This window comes from Argentina silus (genome assembly GCF_951799395.1).
Source record: "Argentina silus genome assembly, chromosome: 8".
NCBI lineage: Eukaryota > Metazoa > Chordata > Actinopteri > Argentiniformes > Argentinidae > Argentina > Argentina silus.
In genome coordinates this window covers 1,868,205-1,892,612 of record NC_139662.1, presented here as the reverse complement: position 1 = coordinate 1,892,612, position 24,408 = coordinate 1,868,205, and the positions used below count along the sequence as shown (strand labels likewise).

General features: G+C 40.3%; 3 protein-coding genes and 1 pseudogene across 5 annotated transcripts in view; 2 read left to right on the top strand and 2 right to left on the bottom strand.

The window, feature by feature from the left end:
* The window catches only part of LOC310808416 (uncharacterized protein), a 211,979-nt gene that overhangs the window by 94,403 nt on the left and 93,168 nt on the right, over nt 1-24,408 (bottom strand). The gene's annotated exons all lie outside the window — the stretch shown is intronic.
* Nucleotides 412-9,375, top strand: LOC310808418 (uncharacterized protein). The gene is made up of 10 exons (XM_083675322.1): nt 412-497; nt 2,252-2,391; nt 2,702-2,833; nt 3,036-3,063; nt 3,166-3,198; nt 5,126-5,265; nt 5,572-5,691; nt 5,959-5,992; nt 6,834-6,975; nt 7,363-9,375. The coding sequence occupies exons 1-10, from the start codon at nt 470-472 to the stop codon at nt 7,418-7,420; spliced, it is 855 nt and encodes a 284-aa protein (XP_083531448.1). The 5' UTR covers nt 412-469; the 3' UTR covers nt 7,421-9,375.
* Nucleotides 12,897-19,571, top strand: LOC310808422 (uncharacterized protein). Of its 2 annotated transcripts, none has more exons than XM_083675327.1 (8): nt 12,897-13,022; nt 13,225-13,252; nt 13,355-13,387; nt 15,315-15,454; nt 15,761-15,880; nt 16,181-16,214; nt 17,030-17,171; nt 17,559-19,571. In XM_083675327.1, the coding sequence occupies exons 1-8, from the start codon at nt 12,996-12,998 to the stop codon at nt 17,614-17,616; spliced, it is 582 nt and encodes a 193-aa protein (XP_083531453.1). In that variant the 5' UTR covers nt 12,897-12,995; the 3' UTR covers nt 17,617-19,571. The 2 variants fall into 2 exon arrangements, with proteins under 2 accessions (XP_083531453.1, XP_083531452.1); XM_083675326.1 differs by having other exon boundaries at nt 13,337-13,387.
* LOC310808815 (phosphatidylinositol 3,4,5-trisphosphate 3-phosphatase and dual-specificity protein phosphatase PTEN-like) lies at nt 23,373-24,290 on the bottom strand (annotated as a pseudogene). Its single transcript has one exon. The product of its transcript is annotated as a phosphatidylinositol 3,4,5-trisphosphate 3-phosphatase and dual-specificity protein phosphatase PTEN-like (transcript).

Genomic DNA, 24,408 nt, shown 5'->3' with positions numbered 1-24,408 from the left:
TCAATGGACCTTGAGGATGTTCCCTTACCTGAGCTCCCAGTGGCCAATAATAACAAGCTGAAAGGGGTAATAAAGGCAAACTAATCTAATTTAATCTAATCGGACACTATCACTATGACTTGTTATAGTTTCATTCCTGTAATTAGACAGCGCCCTACAACCAAATATTATTATAACTGACAGCACTATGGTCACCCAACCTTTTTATTAACACTGAATTCTCAATTGTCTGGTATACAGTAGGTAGGCAGTGAATCTTTATGCGTGGCAGTCAAACCGCTGACGATGAGAGCAGCAGACATTATTGCCGTAAGGAAACCCACCACATCCTCAGGAAACCCCCATACTCCTTATTGGGAGGTGATATGATCGCAAGTGCACGTCTGCGGCGCCATCTGCTTCAATTGTCACTTGGACATGGAGATCGGTGGTCGCACACAGGATTAACCTCATTAGATTGTTTGTGCAGATGAAGGCGACTGGACTGATCATCTGCCGTAAGTAGATCTGAAATGAATGCCTTATGTCAAATAGTAATCTGTAATAAAAGACCTTTAGTAATAAAAGTAAGTAATAAAAACACCATACGAAATGTCGCAACAAAAATGAAGTCAGTGAAATAATATAATGAAACTACCCCAGTCAGTAACTTTAGGCTATTATGCTAGGTTTGTTTGAGTTGTTTGTTGAGTTGTGGAATGAGCTTCCCACTGCTGTCAGGACTGCTGAGTCACTACCAATCTTCCGCCGTAGATTGAAGACCCATCTCTTCAGGCTACATTTTACCGGTCCCTCCTAAAGACCTTTCACCCCCACTACTACATTTCACCCGGCCAGGCTACCTGTGATTTACATAGTAATCAGGAATGGATAATTTATTTTAAAGGTGCGTATGTGTGTGCGCCCACATTTCTACCATGGCTTGTAGATACAGGCACACTCTCTCCCAAACAAAAGGCATATATTGATCGCCAGGGCATGAATGAACATGTATTCTGCCTTAAAACTCGAATTGATGACTTGAAGTAGTAGTTTACTTGAAGTTTAATACAGTGGAACCTCGAGATACGAATTTAATCCGTTCCGAGACTTCCTTCGTAAATCAAAACATTCGTGTCTCAAATAAAAAAATAAAAAAAAAGGGTTCGTGTGCAGGCGGCTGCCAGTTCTCGCGAAAGTATCGCGCGGCTGCCACTTCTCACTTCTCGTATCTCAAATTTTCATTCGTATCTCAGAGCACAAATTCTACGAAATTTCAATTCGTAACTCAAAACATTCGTATATTGGGGCATTCGTATCTCGAGGTTCCACTGTACTGTGTTTTTGGACATCAGAGACGCCCTTGGCACTGTAATGATCAGTGCCCGAGGAAATACACCTGCCTCAGCCATATGTGGATATTACTGTATATCAGATGTGTACAAAGATTCTTTTCTCCAAGTTATCTGTGGAAAGCAGCTGACAGAATCAACCCCACTCAGGATTTAAAGAAAACAAGCTGCCCGTAGAGAGCTGTTATTGCAACTTTATTTTTGCCCTCAATCAGTGGCTGAAATGGCTATGCCAGTGTGCCCCAGGGGTATACTAATGATGCCCAGATCTCCTCCAGAGAGGAGCATGTTATCAAAGACATGCTCTCATGCACAGATACATTTCTGAAATGGTCAGGACTGGAAGTAAAAGAAACAAAAGTGCAGTATTGTATTTTTTCTAATGTGCTAAATATCTCTGATGTTGTTGTTGTTGATGAAAGCCAAGGAGAAGTGACCATATAAAAAATTGTCTGCTCATTCGATCTTTACATGGAGCTACATCAACCTTTTCTACAAAACTTAAAATACCAGTCCCTAGTCACACTTATTAGTGGTTTCAGGTGTGAGCTAGTAATTCTGATATGTGGCGGCCTTGGACACTACCTAACAGTATGTGGCCTCAAACTGCAGGCCTTCCAAGGAAAAAAGCCAAGCAGCTTACAAGATATTGTTCTGTGTCAGCTGTTGTGGGAAACGTAGTTGTGTGGCGAAGACGGTGTTACCTGTATCCATGACTATCTGCATGACCTTTACTTTGGGTTCTTGGATGTAATGCTGTACTGTGAACCCAAATAAAGTGTGTGTGAGTGTCAGATGATTTCTGATTGACTTTAAAATAGCCTTATATACTCACTCAGTTGTTCTTGTCTTCTCTGACTATTTCTCTCCCTCTATCAAGTCCATAGCAGTATTGTGAGCTGAGTTTCTTCTCTTCACAGTGGTGTGTCTGCTGGCCCGAGATGTCAGCGCCCAGACTATCGCTTGCAATGGCACTCAACATCTCAACGGCTCCTGGACCTATCTCCTGTCTAAAGCCCCATCTTCAAATGATTGTATAGCACAGTGGTTGAACGAGAACGTGAGTGACAGGAGTATCCACCTATGGCTGCTTATTCATAGACAACATCTGTCATCTATCCTTCATGTTTTAACTTCTTATTGTATGAATGACACCAACTATGAGCAGGAGAAGACGTCTATTTTCTCCCTTTCTTCTGAGGTGACTGGTAGATGGCCTGCTATATGATGCAACAATATTTTTCTATGTGTAAAACCACTAACACATCTGATTCAACGTATCATGTATAGATGGTTAACTGACCAGCTGTTTTCTGTTGTTGATTTAAGCTAAATTAAGCTGTTTGTTTTATGTGTTTTTGTGTGTGTAGGATACTGTCATTGCTGATGATAAAGGGTTTGGGCCAAAGTGGGTGGTGGCTCAGACCCCTCAGTCCATCACTACTAAAAGCTGCCTGAGAAGAGTGACGTACACTATGGACACTGACTGCGGACAGTTTGCGGTACTGTTACTGCTACATATTGTACTTTTGTGTTTGATCTGCTTTACATCTCATTGAGGAAATTATGAAACCACTGAAAAGAGGTGGGTGGCAGGGGTGTTGTTGTGGTTTGTCATGTGAGAGTGCTGCACAGGAGATGATGCCTCCATAGACCAACTAATCATCCTCTCCTGTCTGTCTTCTGTTTTTTTTTCTCTTTTAGATGCCATGGCAGAAGGTTGTTTGCGACTGTGAGTACAGTGTGAGATATTGAATCACCCGCATGTCGCGATACTTTTATCAGGAAGGGTGTGAGTTAGTGTTTTATCATTAAGTGTCTCTGTGTTTTTTAGGCAACTGCAGCGCTGTGGGACTACACCAGCCAGGTGAGTCATTTCCTCTTTGCTGCTGCAAACTGTTGTGAAGTCAGTTGTGAAGTCTGTTATCTTCCTGTATTTACTGCTGAGTTTTTGTGACAGGAAGCGGATGAATGTAAGGGACCTTTTTGATTTTTTTTTGTGAATGAGTCATTTGAAAGGAGCAATACATAGTGGGAAAAAAATCTAATAAGAGAAGTTACTCTCTATTGAGCAGTACTGTAGGCTGATCTGTAAGCCTGAATTTAAATAATGTTAAAGTATTAAGTGGTTTTTCAATAGCAGCAAACACTTAGGCCTCAATTCAATCAGTTATACACTCACCGGCCACTTCATTAGGTACACCTTACTAGTACTGGGTTGGACCCCCTTTTGTAGCCCATCTGCTTCAAGGTTGTGCATTGCACAATCTTGAAGCAGATGGGCTACAAAAGGGGGTCCAACCCAGTACTAGTAAGGTGTACCTGATGAAGTGGCCGGTGAGTGTAGGTAATGTGCCTCTGGGATACAGCAAAGACATGTAAATGTCTCTTTTTACACTAGCAATACTGAATGGATAATTTATTTTAAAGGTGCGTATGTGTGTGCGCCCACATTTCTACCATGGCTTGTAGATACAGGCACACTCTCTCCCAAACAAAAGGCATATATTGATCGCCAGGGCATGAATGAACATGTATTCTGCCTTAAAACTCGAATTGATGACTTGAAGTAGTAGTTTACTTGAAGTTTAATACAGTGGAACCTCGAGATACGAATTTAATCCGTTCCGAGACTTCCTCCGTAAATCAAAACATTCGTATCTCAAATTAAAAAAAAAAAAAAAAAAGGGTTCGTGTGCAGGCGGCTGCCAGTTCTCGCGAAAGTATCGCGCGGCTGCCACTTCTCACTTCTCGTATCTCAAATTTTCATTCGTATCTCAGAGCACAAATTCTACGAAATTTCAATTCGTAACTCAAAACATTCGTATATTGGGGCATTCGTATCTCGAGGTTCCACTGTACTGTGTTTTTGGACATCAGAGACGCCCTTGGCACTGTAATGATCAGTGCCCGAGGAAATACACCTGCCTCAGCCATATGTGGATATTACTGTATATCAGATTTGTACAAAGATTCTTTTCTCCAAGTTATCTGTGGAAAGCAGCTGACAGAATCAACCCCACTCAGGATTTAAAGAAAACAAGCTGCCCGTAGAGAGCTGTTATTGCAACTTCATTTTTGCCCTCAATCAGTGGCTGAAATGGCTATGCCAGTGTGCCCCAGGGGTATACTAATGATGCCCAGATCTCCTCCAGAGAGGAGCATGTTATCAAAGACATGCTCTCATGCACAGATACATTTCTGAAATGGTCAGGACTGGAAGTAAAAGAAACAAAAGTGCAGTATTGTATTTTTTCTAATGTGCTAAATATCTCTGATGTTGTTGTTGATGAAAGCCAAGGAGAAGTGACCATATAACAAATTGTCTGCTCATTCGATCTTTACATGGAGCTACATCAACCTTTTCTACAAAACTTAAAATACCAGTCCCTAGTCACACTTATTAGTGGTTTCAGGTGTGAGCTAGTAATTCTGATATGTGGCAGCCTTGGACACTACCTAACAGTATGTGGCCTCAAACTGCAGGCCTTCCAAGGAAAAAAGCCAAGCAGCTTACAAGATATTGTTCTGTGTCAGCTGTTGTGGGAAACGTAGTTGTGTGGCGAAGACGGTGTTACCTGTATCCATGACTATCTGCATGACCTTTACTTTGGGTTCTTGGATGTAATGCTGTACTGTGAACCCAAATAAAGTGTGTGTGAGTGTCAGATGATTTCTGATTGACTTTAAAATAGCCTTATATACTCACTCAGTTGTTCTTGTCTTCTCTGACTATTTCTCTCCCTCTATCAAGTCCATAGCAGTATTGTGAGCTGAGTTTCTTCTCTTCACAGTGGTGTTTCTGCTGGCCCGAGATGTCAGTGCCCAGACTATCGCTTGCAATGGCACTCAACATCTCAACGGCTCCTGGACCTATCTCCTGTCTAAAGCCCCGTCTTCAACTGATTGTAGAGCACAGTGGTTGAACGAGAACGTGAGTGACAGGATTATCCACCTATAGCTGCTTATTCATAGACTACATCTGTCATCTCTCCTTCATGTTTTAACTTGTCATTGTATGAATGACACCAACTATTAGCATGACTGCAGTAGGAAAAGACGCATGCAACTGTTTACTGTATGTGGCCACCAACCCTAACACAAACACATTTGATTCAACATATCAGGTTTAGATGGTTAACTGACTAGTAGAATTAGCTGTTTTCTGTAGCCGTGGAAATGTAATCCAAAACAACAGGTGATGCTTAGCTGTTTGTTCTGTGTGTTTTTGTGTGTGTAGGATACTGTCCTCGCCAACGAAATAGGGTTTGAGCCAAAGTGGGTGGTGGCTCAGACCCCTCAGTCCATCACCATTAAAGATGGCCTGGAAATAGTGAAGTACAACATCGAGTGTCCTGAGGTCTGTGGGGCTGTTACTGCAATACCGTTTGTGTTCAATCTGATTTCCTTCTCATTGAAAACATGATGATTCTGATATATTTCTTGTGTGTGTGTGTGTGTGTGTGTGTGTGTGTGTGTGTGTCATTGACAGTAATATGGTAAAAAAAAAAAAAAAAAATAAAGCGAGAGACAGAGGGGAAATGGGAGGTGTGTTTGTCATGCTGCTCTATGCTGGCATAGTGCCCAGAAATATTCAAGGGGTTTTTCTCTCTCTCTCTCTGTTCAGATGCCATGGCGTGAGGCAGAGGCTTACTGCATAAGTGAGTATTGAATCACCCCACACACTGACCATTACACCTTTTAGTTATTCTTTAAATAGCTTAAAAACCAGAATGCAGCTGCAGCTACAAATGGGAGATAAACAAAACGTTATCCCATTTGAATTTGTTAAATACTATTTCAGTAGTAGTTAATAGTGTCGTAACTGTGTTGCAATATGTAATTGCACTTGAGACGGCATGTCATTGATATCATGGCACATCTCTGCAATTGTGACCTCTGTTAGTCATGGAGGGGTGGCTCTTGTTTTTCCTCCCATATCAACTGACTTTCTCTAACTGTGAGCTTTTACACTTTAGTGACATCTTTTCTCAACAGATCTCCAAGATGTGTGCGCGCACACGCCGGTTTTCATGGATATTCAATACAATGTTCATGTCGGTTTTGTGTTATCGAAAAAGTTACCGCTTTTGGTCGTAGAACCCCAACTCAAAGCTAGTGATCAAAACATGTCTCAGTCTTAGAAGAGCCTTTATTCTGAGTGAGACTCAAAGCACTGAGGAGTTACAATAGCTACTATAGACAGTAGTTTGACTAGGATTGATTTATTCAGCAGACACTTGTACCTACATTTGATCAATTACAGGTAATGTGCCTCCAGGATATAGCAGAACGGTGCAATAATTCCTCTTGCGTAAGATTTAGATATAGCCATGGAGGCTATTTTCATGGATAGCCTGTTGTAGATACCACTTTGGAGGCATTGTTTTACGAGGGACGATTTCCAGCCATATCCTTGAGAATAATGAATTGCAATGGATGAAAAGCAACCAATTTAGGCCTTATCTCACAGCATTCCAATGTCTTTGTGTCTGTGTTTAGCTGTTCCTCGTCGATACACAGAGCAGAAGAATTCCATTGCGATCTATGCTGAGATGTGCTGGAAAATCGCTATTGCTTTTGTGATTCTCCTGTTCTCTATCCTTGGCGTCGTTGTTTGGTGCAACAAGGAGCGTATTTGTAGGTATGCATCCTCTGATAAGGAGACCAACATCATTTGGTACAGATAATGGGACATGATGCCATGCCTATTCTTAAACCAGACTTAACACTTGCATATTTTCTTCACATGGAAACAACATTTTTTGTTAAGATATAGTGTAGTTCCTTAAAGGTAATGCAATGCTGCAACACAGTCAAATCCTTTGCTTTAGTACTATCTAAACAATTGACTGAGAGTCGATGTGACTGCACATTCTATACTGCATTTGAAACATATGATAGGATTTCATTTTTATTGAAAAGATGAAGTGGCTATTTTAGTATTTCTATTCTCAATTTCAGCATTGTGGTGTTTTGGCAGAAGTTATGTATTCAAGTCATACACTGTTGCCATTTCTGGTTTCCACAGGCATCTTGGATACGAAAGCCCCCAACGCTCTTTTGTGGACCCGGCTCAGGTGATCTGAGTGAGGAGGAACTAGAGAAGGAGAAGAGGGAGAGGAGAAAAAGAGAGAGAGAGAGAAAAGAGGAGGGAGGGAGGAGAGGAGACAGGTTTGGAATAAAATGTAGAGGCATCACACATGTAACATGATATATTGTATTTCACCTGGGATTGGATTGCATTTACATTACATTTATGGCATTTAGCAGACGCCTTTATCCAAAGCGACTTACAACAAATACATTTGTCTAAGTGAATCATCTATCCATCAGTCATCATAAAAAAGAGTGATCTATGCTAGGACCATATTATTATTATTAAATTATTTACAGTAAAGAAACTGTACAGGGGGGTAGTGGGGATGAAGAGGTATTTAGGAGGGACAGTTAAGAGGTAGGGGTGACATGGGGGAATTTGGGGAAATTGAACACCAGACGGGCGGCAGCATTCTGGATGAGCTGCAGAGGTCTGATGGCGGAGGCGGGGAGCCCGGCCAAGAGTGAGTTGCAGTAGTGGTTTCTTGATAGCCTTCATTTTCTCACCACTTAGTGGACAATGTTCTATAGCTTTTCTGATTACTTTTATGCCATATGTCTGTGGATGGATAGATGGTTTGTTTTATGGACCAGCAATGTTTTCAATTGTTTGTTCAAATTTCACAATCACAAGGGATTTGGGAATCTGTCCAATGGTTATTTAATACATCTATTTGTAAAGCACTTTGTTTTAGCTTATTATTATTGTTACGATTATTATGTATACCCATGCAGAATATAACTTGCTTATTAATGCCTCATGAGCTTAGCACAGCTGTCTTACCCTATCATAACACAAAATCTAGGGTTATTTGCAACCAATATTCTGAATGAGATGACCATAAAATCTCTTGTTAAATCAGATACAGGTGTGCAAGAGATTATCCTAATTGCTACCAAGATTCCTGATTTTGAGAAAGTATAATTTAATTTGTTTTCATACATTCCATTGTTGATTAATTTAAAAGTCCAGGTAAACAATAACTATAATGACTTATTGATATTATATATGGATATAATAATATGCTCCACAAATGAATTGTGTTATAAGTAATGAATACAATATGTAATAATACATATGATATGATGACATATTATACACTACAAATGGTGCGTGTGCGTGTGTAGTGCGTGCGCGTGTGTAGTGCGTGCGTGAGAGATCTTGTAGACTTCATTAAAGAGATCAATGTTTTAAGCTGTGGAAGCTTGCAGGGAAACTCTTTATGCTGCATCAGAGCATGCACAGTAAGTAGCTCAGCCCGGCAGCAGTTGCAGTAATTGTAGTAACTTCTTGCCCCATGTTGTCGTATCATTTAGACTCACAAACATTCCGACTTTACCTGCTGATGTGGTTTACCCTCATCTGCAGTTGATTGATTTGAGACCTATGTCTCTATTTATTACACTCTCTTCGTATCTCTTACCGTTTCCTTTTACGTTCTGTCTCATTTTGTTAATGATCTTACACACTTCTGATCTTACACACAGTTTATCTTTAATAATGCACAATTTATTATGACATATTGTATTTAGATATTGTATATGCAGATAATAATGTATATTATGAAATATTACATGAATTGTATAAAATATCAGTCATTATTTGGAATGGGTCACTTGAACAGTGACATGAAAGACAGTGGAATGTGTCATCATTATTTGAGTACAGCTTGATCAGTTGTTTATTGTGAGAGACTGAAACAACATGGACTGAAACAACCCACAGGGTCTTAAGAAATTGCTAATTATTGTGTTTTTATCATATGTCTATGCATCATGCTACATGAACTACTTTAGCTCTTCATGTTGTAATTTTTCACGTGCATTACAAATTCATAGGAAGGCAAGTATAAATTGCCTGTTGTGTATCCTGTTGAATTAGTACTGACACTTTGACTCTGGTTACCTGCTTAATGTGTGAACAATAAAAAATGTTAAATGTTAACCCTGTCTTGGTTTATGGTTTGGTGGTGTCCCTTTGGTTTTGAAACTGCACTTCTATTTATCTATCTGTGACTCAGCTATGACAAGCTGCCATGATGGTCTACTTGCCTCTGTCTGAGGTTGAACACTGTTTGCAATGCATTACACATTACATTATATTCTTCTGACTGAAATGTATCTCAATCTAACATTGAAAAAGCAGTTGATAATGTTTTGGCTTTGTCTTTGTACTGTGCGTAGCTCACAGCAGAATAGTGTTCCATTCTCTTTTACTTACAGAGAAGGGTAGCCATCTCAACGCTTGTGAGTGTAAACCTGTATATATTGTATCACAGAGGGGTATTGAACTCACAATTTAACCCTGTTCAGCTAAAATGCAAAAGTAATTTCTTAACACTTATTTTCACCAAATATGTCATTATCAGACAGTAATATATCGCAGTCGGACTTTTCTAAATTAGCTACAACATTCCACTTGTTAAGTGCGTACTTTTGTTAACAGAGCTTGGTTTTCTCCACCTTTATTTTACCCTTTTTTCCCCAGTGTTTGTTTGTGTCGTGCCCAGTTATCGTATTAAAACATTATTTGATTTGACTTTACGCTGTCCTTTTGAGTATCTCTGCTATCATTGCTAACAGGGTCTGAATACTTTTCGAATGCACTGTAAACAAATACAAGCCTGTTTACTCCTTGTCCTGCCTTAGACCTTAGGCCGAGTGGTTTACTAGGACAGGCTGGGGTGATGAATCAACTTCCTATCAGAGCTCAGCTGTTCTAAGGGAAGACAATGCGGCAGGTATTTCATAAGAACACTCAAACCTTTTATTATCACTGAATTCTCAATTGTCTGGTATACAGTAGGTAGGCAGTGAATCTTTTAAGTCCACTTTACGCGTGGCAATTAGTGACAATGAACAGAATAGCTCAAAGTGCACCTTTTTCTCAGCCCAATACACAACAGCTATACAAAAAAAGGCATACTGATGTAGCTCTATGGAAAATTAGGCCTAACTATTAAAAGTTCATTAATTAATAAATAGGAACTAATAAATAGTATAAATAGAATAAGTTCATTAATAGAATACATAGGACTTAACAAGGGTAAAACTATTACTATGTTTGATATTGAATAGAGTTTCATGGGTTAAGTTCATGTATTGAATCATTTACATGATGTAAAATGTATTTTGTTTTCTTCTATACTATGTTCATAATGCTGGCAATATTGTAAAGGAATTTACTTTTGATTTCTGTGAGAAAATATTCAAATGTAAAGTTTGTGCATTTTGTTTATTTTCATGAGCCAATGAAAATGGAGTTGAAGGTCAGGTGGATGAGAAGGAGAAGTTAGATTCGAGATGGCGAACGAGGAGAACGCATGGAATATGCTGCTGTGCTGAGTAAGGTTAATATTGTGGAAATAGGTAGCCCACTTATTTCTGTGTTTAGAACAAGGTAATAATGTGAGTGCACAACCCGTGCACTTTATAAGTTATTACGTTCGGCGTATGACCTGTTTTGGAACAATTTCTCTGCAGAGGAGTAACCGTTCAGACGGTCAGCCACCTTGCTTAGCCTAGCCTAGCTCAACAGTGAGATAGCTAGCTTTCTTCGGAGTGCTTATGGACTGTGATCGACCAACACGGGAGCTCAAGACGTCTATAGCCACCAGGAGAGACAGTAGCACACAAGATTCCTGCCGTTCGAGAAAACTGCACCGGTTGCCGAGAGAGGAGCTTCGCGCGGCTGCCTGTTCAAGGAACTGGTAGTTTCGTTTTTGTCTTCCAGCTCGTGAGAGTGAAGGAGCCGCCATTTTAGGTGAGCTACAACGCACGCAAGCTACACGCGCCAGGCCTGCAACGCACTGGACTTTGGTATAGTTATCATTGCCGGTTTTATTTCTTTTCATTAAGGTTTACAGTGTTTACCATTTACATTTGGATATTTGTATGTGCACGTTAAGTGTTATTGTATTTCATTTCATGCAATCTATTTTGGGGATTTAATATCAGTGAAAGAAGACTGATTTGAATAAAATAACAAAAGACATGGTGGGACTGTGTTAATGTGAATAGGTAGATGACTTATGGACTGTAAGTTATAAAAGTAGTGCATCCTAGTTATTAATTATACCGGTAGTGAACAGACAAAGTAAAAACACAATAATAGTTAGAGATAACATTTTATTTAAAGAATTCAGGTTAGCCACCCCTATTAATTGCCCAGACCAGCAAAGGGGCGCTACACTTTAAATACCCATAGTCATTCAAGCGAGAAGTTATGCCACCTCCTTCTTATGAGGAGGTAGGCGGGTCAAGGAGACAGCACTACAAAAGGCTTCCTTGAGCTATATACTGTTCACTAAACGCTTGTCAGATCCATGATCTAGATACGGTGGTCGTTCGCTGCTTTTATCCTAACGGACTTAGTTTGTCGTGTTTTTACTTGGTAGTGTTCTTTAGTGCGGAATTGGATGTTGTCGATTGAATTCATCTGCGTGTGCCGTAAGTAGATCTAAACATAATGCATAGTAACATCAGTATAAATGTCTCAACAAAGTATGAATTAAAGTGTGAGTGAAATAATATAATTAAACTATCGCAGTCAATGAAGTATGCAGAGTGAGCCATGTTTGAGTTGTTTGATTTGATTTCGATGCGCATCGCAAGCCTGGATAGGAGCACTTCGTGTCCAGTCTGTGCGACTGCCAGTCTGAACGCCTCTTTTGAGCGTGTTTGAAAGGATACATTTTGATCAGTTTCCGACCAGCGCTGATCAAAATGTATCCTTTCAAACACGCTCGAAATATGATTTACTATTTATTACGTTTAGTTTTACAGGGAAAATGTAATTGTGCCCGTTTTAGTTGTTTTGTTAATTGTTCTGTAGTCCCTGGGCAAGTGTAGAAAAACATTTAAAATGCCAGTTCAAACAAACATAAAAAACTTCCATAATGACTGTCATATGTAGCTTTGGATACTCAATCAGTTGTTCCCACTCCATCATTACCCTCCCTCCATCAAATCCATAGCAGTATTGTGAGCTGAATTTCATCTCTTTCACAGTGGTGTGTCTGTTGGCCCGAGATGTCAGCGCCCAGACTATCGCTTGCAATAGCACTCAACATCTCAACGGCTCCTGGACCTATCTCCTGTCTAAAGCCCCGTCTTCAACTGATTGTATAGCACAGTGGTTGAACGAGAACGTGAGTGACAGGAGTATCCACCTATGGCTGCTTATTCATAGACAACATCTGTCATCTATCCTTCATGTTTTAACTTCTTATTGTATGAATGACACCAACTATGAGCAGGAGAAGACGTCTATTTTCTCCCTTTCTTCTGAGGTGACTGGTAGATGGCCTGCTATATGATGCAACAATATTTTTCTATGTGTAAAACCACTAACACATCTGATTCAACGTATCATGTATAGATGGTTAACTGACCAGCTGTTTTCTGTTGTTGATTTAAGCTAAATTAAGCTGTTTGTTTTATGTGTTTTTGTGTGTGTAGGATACTGTCATTGCTGATGATAAAGGGTTTGGGCCAAAGTGGGTGGTGGCTCAGACCCCTCAGTCCATCACTACTAAAAGCTGCCTGGGAAGAGTGACGTACACTATGGACACTGACTGCGGACAGTTTGCGGTACTGTTACTGCTACATATTGTACTTTTGTGTTTGATCTGCTTTACATCTCATTGAGGAAATTATGAAACCACTGAAAAGAGGTGGGTGGCAGGGGTGTTGTTGTGGTTTGTCATGTGAGAGTGCTGCACAGGAGATGATGCCTCCATAGACCAACTAATCATCCTCTCCTGTCTGTCTTCTGTTTTTTTTTCTCTTTTAGATGCCATGGCAGAAGGTTGTTTGCGACTGTGAGTACAGTGTGAGATATTGAATCACCCGCATGTCGCGATACTTTTATCAGGAAGGGTGTGAGTTAGTGTTTTATCATTAAGTGTCTCTGTGTTTTTTAGGCAACTGCAGCGCTGTGGGACTACACCAGCCAGGTGAGTCATTTCCTCTTTGCTACTGCAAACTGTTGTGAAGTCAGTTGTGAAGTCTGTTATCTTCCTGTATTTACTGCTGAGTTTTTGTGACAGGAAGCGGATGAATGTAAGGGACCTTTTTGATTTTTTTTTGTGAATGAGTCATTTGAAAGGAGCAATACATAGTGGGAAAAAAATCTAATAAGAGAAGTTACTCTCTATTGAGCAGTACTGTAGGCTGATCTGTAAGCCTGAATTTAAATAATGTTAAAGTATTAAGTGGTTTTTCAATAGCAGCAAACACTTAGGCCTCAATTCAATCAGTTATACACTCACCGGCCACTTCATTAGGTACACCTTACTAGTACTGGGTTGGACCCCCTTTTGTAGCCCATCTGCTTCAAGGTTGTGCATTGCACAATCTTGAAGCAGATGGGCTACAAAAGGGGGTCCAACCCAGTACTAGTAAGGTGTACCTGATGAAGTGGCCGGTGAGTGTAGGTAATGTGCCTCTGGGATACAGCAAAGACATGTAAATGTCTCTTTTTACACTAGCAATACTGAATGGATAATTTATTTTAAAGGTGCGTATGTGTGTGCGCCCACATTTCTACCATGGCTTGTAGATACAGGCACACTCTCTCCCAAACAAAAGGCATATATTGATCGCCAGGGCATGAATGAACATGTATTCTGCCTTAAAACTCGAATTGATGACTTGAAGTAGTAGTTTACTTGAAGTTTAATACAGTGGAACCTCGAGATACGAATTTAATCCGTTCCGAGACTTCCTCCGTAAATCAAAACATTCGTATCTCAAATTAAAAAAAAAAAAAAAAAAGGGTTCGTGTGCAGGCGGCTGCCAGTTCTCGCGAAAGTATCGCGCGGCTGCCACTTCTCACTTCTCGTATCTCAAATTTTCATTCGTATCTCAGAGCACAAATTCTACGAAATTTCAATTCGTAACTCAAAACATTCGTATATTGGGGCATTCGTATCTCGAGGTTCCACTGTACTGTGTTTTTGGACATCAGAGACGCCCTTGGCACTGTAATGATCAGTGCCCGAGGAAATACACCTGCCTCAGCCATATGTGGATATTACTGTATATCAGATTTGTACAAAGATTCTTTTCTCCAAGTTATCTGTGGAAAGCAGCTGACAGAATCAACCCCACTCAGGATTTAAAGAAAACAAGCTGCCCGTAGAGAGCTGTTATTGCAACTTCATTTTTGCCCTCAATCAGTGGCTGAAATGGCTATGCCAGTGTGCCCCAGGGGTATACTAATGATGCCCAGATCTCCTCCAGAGAGGAGCATGTTATCAAAGACATGCTCTCATGCACAGATACATTTCTGAAATGGTCAGGACTGGAAGTAAAAGAAACAAAAGTGCAGTATTGTATTTTTTCTAATGTGCTAAATATCTCTGATGTTGTTGTTGATGAAAGCCAAGGAGAAGTGACCATATAACAAATTGTCTGCTCATTCGATCTTTACATGGAGCTACATCAACCTTTTCTACAAAACTTAAAATACCAGTCCCTAGTCACACTTATTAGTGGTTTCAGGTGTGAGCTAGTAATTCTGATATGTGGCAGCCTTGGACACTACCTAACAGTATGTGGCCTCAAACTGCAGGGCTTCCAAGGAAAAAAGCCAAGCAGCTTACAAGATATTGTTCTGTGTCAGCTGTTGTGGGAAACGTAGTTGTGTGGCGAAGACGGTGTTACCTGTATCCATGACTATCTGCATGACCTTTACTTTGGGTTCTTGGATGTAATGCTGTACTGTGAACCCAAATAAAGTGTGTGTGAGTGTCAGATGATTTCTGATTGACTTTAAAATAGCCTTATATACTCACTCAGTTGTTCTTGTCTTCTCTGACTATTTCTCTCCCTCTATCAAGTCCATAGCAGTATTGTGAGCTGAGTTTCTTCTCTTCACAGTGGTGTTTCTGCTGGCCCGAGATGTCAGTGCCCAGACTATCGCTTGCAATGGCACTCAACATCTCAACGGCTCCTGGACCTATCTCCTGTCTAAAGCCCCGTCTTCAACTGATTGTATAGCACAGTGGTTGAACGAGAACGTGAGTGACAGGATTATCCACCTATGGCTGCTTTTTCATAGACTACATCTGTCATCTCTCCTTCATGTTTTAACTTGTCATTGTATGAATGACACCAACTATTAGCATGACTGCAGTAGGAAAAGACGCATGCAACTGTTTACTGTATGTGGCCACCAACCCTAACACAAACACATTTGATTCAACATATCAGGTTTAGATGGTTAACTGACTAGTAGAATTAGCTGTTTTCTGTAGCCGTGGAAATGTAATCCAAAACAACAGGTGATGCTTAGCTGTTTGTTCTGTGTGTTTTTGTGTGTGTAGGATACTGTCCTCGCCAACGAAATAGGGTTTGAGCCAAAGTGGGTGGTGGCTCAGACCCCTCAGTCCATCACCATTAAAGATGGCCTGGAAATAGTGAAGTACAACATCGAGTGTCCTGAGGTCTGTGGGGCTGTTACTGCAATACCGTTTGTGTTCAATCTGATTTCCTTCTCATTGAAAACATGATGATTCTGATATATTTCTTGTGTGTGTGTGTGTGTGTGTGTGTGTGTGTGTGTGTGTTTGTGTGTGTGTGTGTGTCATTGACAGTAATATGGTAAAAAAAAAAAAAAAAACTCCCAGCAAAATAAAGCGAGAGACAGAGGGGAAATGGGAGGTGTGTTTGTCATGCTGCTCTATGCTGGCATAGTGCCCAGAAATATTCAAGGGGTTTTTCTCTCTCTCTCTCTCTCTGTTCAGATGCCATGGCGTGAGGCAGAGGCTTACTGCATAAGTGAGTATTGAATCACCCCACACACTGACCATTACACCTTTTAGTTATTCTTTAAATAGCTTAAAAACCAGAATGCAGCTGCAGCTACAAATGGGAGATAAACAAAACGTTATCCCATTTGAATTTGTTAAATACAAACTGTGTTGCAATATGTAATTGCACTTGAGACGGCATGTCATTGATATCATGGCACATCTCTGCAATTGTGACCTCTGTTAGTCATGGAGGGGTGGCTCTTGTTTTTCCTCCCATATCAACTGACTTTCTCTAACTGTGAGCTTTTACACTTTAGTGACATCTTTTCTCAACAGATCTCCAAGATGTGTGCGCGCACACGCCGGTTTTCATGGATATTCAATACAATGTTCATGTCGGTTTTGTGTTATCGAAAAAGTTACCGCTTTTGGTCGTAGAACCCCAACTCAAAGCTAGTGATCAAAACATGTCTCAGTCTTAGAAGAGCCTTTATTCTGAGTGAGACTCAAAGCACTGAGGAGTTACAATAGCTACTATAGACAGTAGTTTGACTAGGATTGATTTATTCAGCAGACACTTGTACCTACATTTGATCAATTACAGGTAATGTGCCTCCAGGATATAGCAGAACGGTGCAATAATTCCTCTTGCGTAAGATTTAGATATAGCCATGGAGGCTATTTTCATGGATAGCCTGTTGTAGATACCACTTTGGAGGCATTGTTTTACGAGGGACGATTTCCAGCCATATCCTTGAGAATAATGAATTGCAATGGATGAAAAGCAACCAATTTAGGCCTTATCTCACAGCATTCCAATGTCTTTGTGTCTGTGTTTAGCTGTTCCTCGTCGATACACAGAGCAGAAGAATTCCATTGCGATCTATGCTGAGATGTGCTGGAAAATCGCTATTGCTTTTGTGATTCTCCTGTTCTCTATCCTTGGAGTCGTTGTTTGGTGCAACAAGGAGCGTATTTGTAGGTATGCATCCTCTGATAAGGAGACCAACATCATTTGGTACAGATAATGGGACATGATGCCATGCCTATTCTTAAACCAGACTTAACACTTGCATATTTTCTTCACATGGAAACAACATTTTTTGTTAAGATATAGTGTAGTTCCTTAAAGGTAATGCAATGCTGCAACACAGTCAAATCCTTTGCTTTAGTACTATCTAAACAATTGACTGAGAGTCGATGTGACTGCACATTCTATACTGCATTTGAAACATATGATAGGATTTCATTTTTATTGAAAAGATGAAGTGGCTATTTTAGTATTTCTATTCTCAATTTCAGCATTGTGGTGTTTTGGCAGAAGTTATGTATTCAAGTCATACACTGTTGCCATTTCTGGTTTCCACAGGCATCTTGGATACGAAAGCCCCCAACGCTCTTTTGTGGACCCGGCTCAGGTGATCTGAGTGAGGAGGAACTAGAGAAGGAGAAGAGGGAGAGGAGAAAAAGAGAGAGAGAGAGAAAAGAGGAGGGAGGGAGGAGAGGAGACAGGTTTGGAATAAAATGTAGAGGCATCACACATGTAACATGATATATTGTATTTCACCTGGGATTGGATTGCATTTACATTACATTTATGGCATTTAGCAGACGCCTTTATCCAAAGCGACTTACAACAAATACATTTGTCTAAGTGAATCATCTATCCATCAGTCATCATAAAAAAGAGTGATCTATGCTAGGACCATATTATTATTATTAAATTATTTACAGTAAAGAAACTGTACAGGGGGGTAGTGGGGATGAAGAGGTATTTAGGAGGGACAGTTAAGAGGTAGGGGTGACATGGGGGAATTTGGGGAAATTGAACACCAGACGGGCGGCAGCATTCTGGATGAGCTGCAGAGGTCTGATGGCGGAGGCGGGGAGCCCGGCCAAGAGTGAGTTGCAGTAGTGGTTTCTTGATAGCCTTCATTTTCTCACCACTTAGTGGACAATGTTCTATAGCTTTTCTGATTACTTTTATGCCATATGTCTGTGGATGGATAGATGGTTTGTTTTATGGACCAGCAATGTTTTCAATTGTTTGTTCAAATTTCACAATCACAAGGGATTTGGGAATCTGTCCAATGGTTATTTAATACATCTATTTGTAAAGCACTTTGTTTTAGCTTATTATTATTGTTACGATTATTATGTATACCCATGCAGAATATAACTTGCTTATTAATGCCTCATGAGCTTAGCACAGCTGTCTTACCCTATCATAACACAAAATCTAGGGTTATTTGCAACCAATATTCTGAATGAGATGACCATAAAATCTCTTGTTAAATCAGATACAGGTGTGCAAGAGATTATCCTAATTGCTACCAAGATTCCTGATTTTGAGAAAGTATAATTTAATTTGTTTTCATACATTCCATTGTTGATTAATTTAAAAGTCCAGGTAAACAATAACTATAATGACTTATTGATATTATATATGGATATAATAATATGCTCCACAAATGAATTGTGTTATAAGTAATGAATACAATATGTAATAATACATATGATATGATGACATATTATACACTACAAATGGTGCGTGTGCGTGTGTAGTGCGTGCGCGTGTGTAGTGCGTGCGTGAGAGATCTTGTAGACTTCATTAAAGAGATCAATGTTTTAAGCTGTGGAAGCTTGCAGGGAAACTCTTTATGCTGCATCAGAGCATGCACAGTAAGTAGCTCAGCCCGGCAGCAGTTGCAGTAATTGTAGTAACTTCTTGCCCCATGTTGTCGTATCATTTAGACTCACAAACATTCCGACTTTACCTGCTGATGTGGTTTACCCTCATCTGCAGTTGATTGATTTGAGACCTATGTCTCTATTTATTACACTCTCTTCGTATCTCTTACCGTTTCCTTTTACGTTCTGTCTCATTTTGTTAATGATCTTACACACTTCTGATCTTACACACAGTTTATCTTTAATAATGCACAATTTATTATGACATATTGTATTTAGATATTGTATATGCAGATAATAATGTATATTATGAAATATTACATGAATTGTATAAAATATCAGTCATTATTTGGAATGGGTCACTTGAACAGTGACATGAAAGACAGTGGAATGTGTCATCATTATTTGAGTACAGCTTGATCAGTTGTTTATTGTGAGAGACTGAAACAACATGGACTGAAACAACCCACAGGGTCTTAAGAAATTGCTAATTATTGTGTTTTTATCATATGTCTATGCATCATGCTACATGAACTACTTTAGCTCTTCATGTTGTAATTTTTCACGTGCATTACAAATTCATAGGAAGGCAAGTATAAATTGCCTGTTGTGTATCCTGTTGAATTAGTACTGACACTTTGACTCTGGTTACCTGCTTAATGTGTGAACAATAAAAAATGTTAAATGTTAACCCTGTCTTGGTTTATGGTTTGGTGGTGTCCCTTTGGTTTTGAAACTGCACTTCTATTTATCTATCTGTGACTCAGCTATGACAAGCTGCCATGATGGTCTACTTGCCTCTGTCTGAGGTTGAACACTGTTTGCAATGCATTACACATTACATTATATTCTTCTGACTGAAATGTATCTCAATCTAACATTGAAAAAGCAGTTGATAATGTTTTGTCTTTGTCTTTGTACTGTGCGTAGCTCACAGCAGAATAGTGTTCCATTCTCTTTTACTTACAGAGAAGGGTAGCCATCTCAACGCTTGTGAGTGTAAACCTGTATATATTGTATCACAGAGGGGTATTGAACTCACAATTTAACCCTGTTCAGCTAAAATGCAAAAGTAATTTCTTAACACTTATTTTCACCAAATATGTCATTATCAGACAGTAATATATTGCAGTCGGACTTTTCTAAATTAGCTACAACATCCCAAATTGATGATCTGGACAAACTTGACCCCAAATGGGCAAGACACATCCACCAGTGGAGGTAGAAATTGGAGGACAGGCTCATTGTAAGGCTCCCTGCCATGATGATTCTATTAGTGGGTGAGCGATTGAGTATTTTAGGAGTGTAAGCTGTCATAGTTTCTGTGGTTATTGTAGTAAATATACTTAGATGAAGAAAGGAAGCTGCAGAGGTCCGGATGAGTCAGTTTAATCGTCTTTAATTAATCGTAACTTCATCATTACATACCACGGCCAGATGTGGGGGCTCCTGTCCAGTCAATATTGTCCCCCCCTATCTAGTCCAGCCGTTCAGTCTTTTATACAAAACAGCCTGCTTTGTCTTCCAGATTTGGGCATGGAGTTCCCAGGTCCATGTTACCCTAAACATTTTCAACCTATACGATGGTGATGTTTACAGTTTTCACCAAATAAGGGTGTGCCTTTTGGTGTGGTTCACAGCTTTAACTAATTAAGGCTACCCCCACCACTATCTCTTCTTTGCCATCCCCCCAACCTACAGAGGTCAACTGCATGCTGCAACATTCCAAGGGCCTAACCCACTAGGCCCTTCTTTTGGTCAGAGCAAAATATACTACATTAAAATAAATTGCTACGGACATAAACATGCATAAGTATAGACTATTCTATGATACATACATGGTCCCATATACGTTCAACAAAGAATAATAAAGAGTAATAACAATACTTCAAAGAATGATAAAAATACTTCAGAGTAATAAATGAATGACGAAAATACTTCTCTTCAGGTCTTCGTTGCTTGATTTACCTTTACCTGGGGGTCAGAGGTTACTAGCACATAACCCCCCATATGAGGACAGTCTTTACCACTGCCTCGTTTGTGTAACAGACAGAGAATAGAAAGATAGAGAAAGACAGAGATTTGCTGAACACGAAGCCTCTAACTTCGAACTTCACCTCATCCAAAATGAGGATTTGCCTTCGGATCGTTCAACTTAATCTTCAGAATCCCTTCCATCTTCCTCATCGCTGTCATCGTCATCCAGATACCCAGGTTTTGGATATAATTCAGGACTATAATAGTCATCAGGCATTCCTGAATCTTTACGGTCTTCTCTTCTTCCCTTCATAACTGCCATTTGAAGTGCCTGAGTATTCATTGCCTTGTCAATTCCTCGTGTTATTAGTCCTCTTATGATTGGACCATCATTTGTGCTCATTCCTAGTATAGATAGGTTCGAAAGATCCCATATACTTTCACAAAGTTCTTTGTCTAGTACGCCCACTTCGACAGTTCCCACTTTTTCAAAGCATTCAAATTTTCCCACAAGTGTTAACTCTGTTCCAGGGGATATTGTCTTTATTTTTCTATCTATTATTATTAACGAGCTTTCTTTTGCTTTGGAGCATATATAACAGTCTTTTTGCTATGAGTCTCTCCAGTGTATTTCATCCACTGATACCAGAGGTTCCTTCTTGCTTGTATCATCAGTGGATCTTGAATTGAGTCCTGTGCTGACCTTGTTTCATTCTCATTTATTTCCTCTCCATCTCTTCGACTTTCTTCATCGCCTCCAACTCCTTTCTCATCCATTCAAAATCCTTTTCTTTCTCCTTCTCACTCCTCTGCCCATATCATCACCTCCATCCTCTCTTTCACTTGTTTCACGTCGCATTCTTTCTCCTCCAGAACTTTCTCCTTCTCTCTCCTCTTTTCCATATCCTCCCTCGTTATCTGTTCATCAATTGTGAGGTTTTTCTCAATAGTGAGTTATTGTGTTACATCTGACTCCATTGTGGTAGTTTCCATCATCTTCTGAGTTTTAATCTCCATCGTCTGAGTTGGTCCAATTTCATGTTCAACCATAAACATTGTAGGCTCATTCATGGTGGAAACAATTTCTTCTTGAACTAATGGGGTCACTATCTCAGCTTTGTCGACAGGTTCTGGCTCTGTGGTATATTCTTGTTCTATCACTGTAGGTTCAAACTCTAAAGTTGTTTGCACTTGTCTGTTAGTTGTATACGCGGTTACAGATTCTGGCTCTGGCTTAGGACTCGTCAACTCTTCTTGATATTTTTCTGATCGTGTTTTATACGTTGTTAGCTCCATTGACATTTCCACTTCCGGTTAGCTTTGTTGTTGTCTCCAATTCCTCTATTTCCTCAGTAACTGTATCTGTGAGGAATTCTAGTACTGACTACCAAAGCGTTGTTTAATCCCTAACTTTTGTATGATAAGTTTCACCGTCTTATCTACAAATTCTTTGCCATTGTCTGATGAAATTCGATCAGGAATTCCCCAGCGTGGTATCACCTCACGGCATAAGAATTTAGCAACTGACTGGGCATCTTTTCTTTTGGTTGGGCATGCTTCTACCCATCTGCTAAATCTATCGACAACAACCAACATATATCTTTTGCCTCCTACCGGGTGAATCATATCCACGTAGTCGAGGACTAGTTCTTTCATTGGCCCACTTGGTGTTGGAATATGTCCTGGAGGAGTTAATACTCCTCTTCTAATATTGTTTTTCAAACAGATTGTGCATCTACCTATGACATGGTCAATTTGTTCTAGTAGGTATGGTGCCCAAAATCCGTATTCTTTTGTAATTTTCCTTCTCACTTCCCCCCTCGCTACATGGGCGAGCCCATGAGCGTCATGTATCAACAGTCCTAGCTAGTTAGGAGGTGCTACTATCAAACCCTCATGGTTCCTCCAGAGGCCTGTAGCATGCTGACTCGCTCCTCTGACAAGCCAAAAGTTCTTATCTAGTGCACTTGCTTCCTCTTGCAACATGGTCAAGTCTTTGGGAGTCATTGTCTCCTTTAACTCCACTTCGTGTGTCACCAAAAGAACTGCACCTGGTCTGTCTGCTCCAGTTGGCTGGGGGATGCTCAAAAATTGTTCCTTTCCCTCCTGATGTGGTATCTGAAGTTTTCAGGTGATGGGAATTCTCAAGTCTTGGTTCTGCCATCCTGGTAGATTGGTGATGGGCTGTTACCTTACCACATCTCAGTTGTGCTCCTGAGCGGATTCAGCTAAAAGTGAATCAAAATATGTTTAGCTAAGTTTCGCAAAGTATCCTCTTTCTATGTCTCAAGATGAGCAACATATAGCTTACTTAAAAAAGTTAGATTTAACTTCGAAACACTCACTATCGCAAAGTTCTGAATGGCAACACTTGTTACTCCTCAAATGATTCGTCAGAGCTATTGTAGCTAACTATCGTAAACTATTTCAGTGCTGCTAGCAATCGTCGCCTTTTCCAAGTTGGAACTTCATCGCCACAACAGTGTCCAGTGTGCTATGGATTGTCCTAAATAAACTACACGTTCCTGGCAACATTGCAACTTCTTCTGAGAGGCTTTGTGTCCTTTTTCATCATCTTGTTCTGCTTGTGGAAAAACTCCACTTTGATGTCTCCACAGACAGGCAGTGGCTGGGGGAACTCAAAGTACATATGCTTGTCCCCTCGCCTTGTGTGCACTGTGTTGGACGTATGGATCTTGATTTTTAGTTGATAAACCACAAACTGCGGATCCCAATGCCAGTTCCCTTTCTTGAAGCCCTGAGGAATCGGGTCACTCCTGTTTTTAACAGTACTGTCCCTGCAGGTGCCTCCACTAAGCATGGGGAGCGTCTCAAACACCATTTTGTGGAAGAGCAGAGCGATGGGCTTGTATTCTAGCTGGTTCTTCAGAAAGTAGCTGTAGTAGTAGACATAGCGTCGCTGGCTTGGGATTGTGACTCCCTTCTTGTCTCTTGTCCGCACTTCCCCGTAGAAGTCGAGTGCTTCCTATGCCTCCAGGAACTTCCCTCGGTGGAGGAGATAAGTGCAGATCATGACGCCGGTGAGGCCCTTCCCTGCCTTGCAGTGGATGGCCGCCACATGATGGTCATCCTCACTTAGCCACTGGTCCAGGTCTTCACAGAATGGCTTGATTAGCTCCAGCTGAGGCTGGTTGTGGTCTTCAAAGGGGTACTGTGCAACTCTGCAGTTAAACTTTGCGGTGTCGTAATATCGCTCAGTGCAAAGATTATATATCTTATAATGATTTTTGTGTTTTGAATCCAGAAACCGTACTACATCGTCTATGTTGTTTCTGTAGACACTCTCAAGTCTTTCTGCAGGAAAGCCCATAGCAATTATATTCGGATAAATATAGGTCAAGTCCAAGTCAAACCCATCTTCCTGGTATCTCCTTTTGTTTCGGCTGACAATTTCCTTTATTATTGCAGCCATATCTGTGACAGGAGTCCTTAACCCTCGTATTGTCTTCACTTTTTGGACCCTTTGGGAGTCTTCGGGTCTAATTGACCCGGGACATTATTGGGGCTTTAAAAGCAATACAAAAATACAA

Excerpts from the sequence above, each read along its gene's own strand:
- LOC310808418 (XM_083675322.1), top strand. The coding sequence starts at position 470 with ATGAAGGCGACTGGACTGATCATCTGCC. Across the intron at positions 2,834-3,035 it reads CTGACTGCGGACAGTTTGCG|ATGCCATGGCAGAAGGTTGT; the intron begins GTACTGTTACTG and ends TTTCTCTTTTAG. Across the intron at positions 5,692-5,958 it reads ACAACATCGAGTGTCCTGAG|ATGCCATGGCGTGAGGCAGA; the intron begins GTCTGTGGGGCT and ends CTCTCTGTTCAG.
- LOC310808422 (XM_083675326.1), top strand. The coding sequence starts at position 12,996 with ATGGACACTGACTGCGGACAGTTTGCG. Across the intron at positions 16,215-17,029 it reads GGCAGAGGCTTACTGCATAA|CTGTTCCTCGTCGATACACA; the intron begins GTGAGTATTGAA and ends GTCTGTGTTTAG. Across the intron at positions 17,172-17,558 it reads AACAAGGAGCGTATTTGTAG|GCATCTTGGATACGAAAGCC; the intron begins GTATGCATCCTC and ends TGGTTTCCACAG.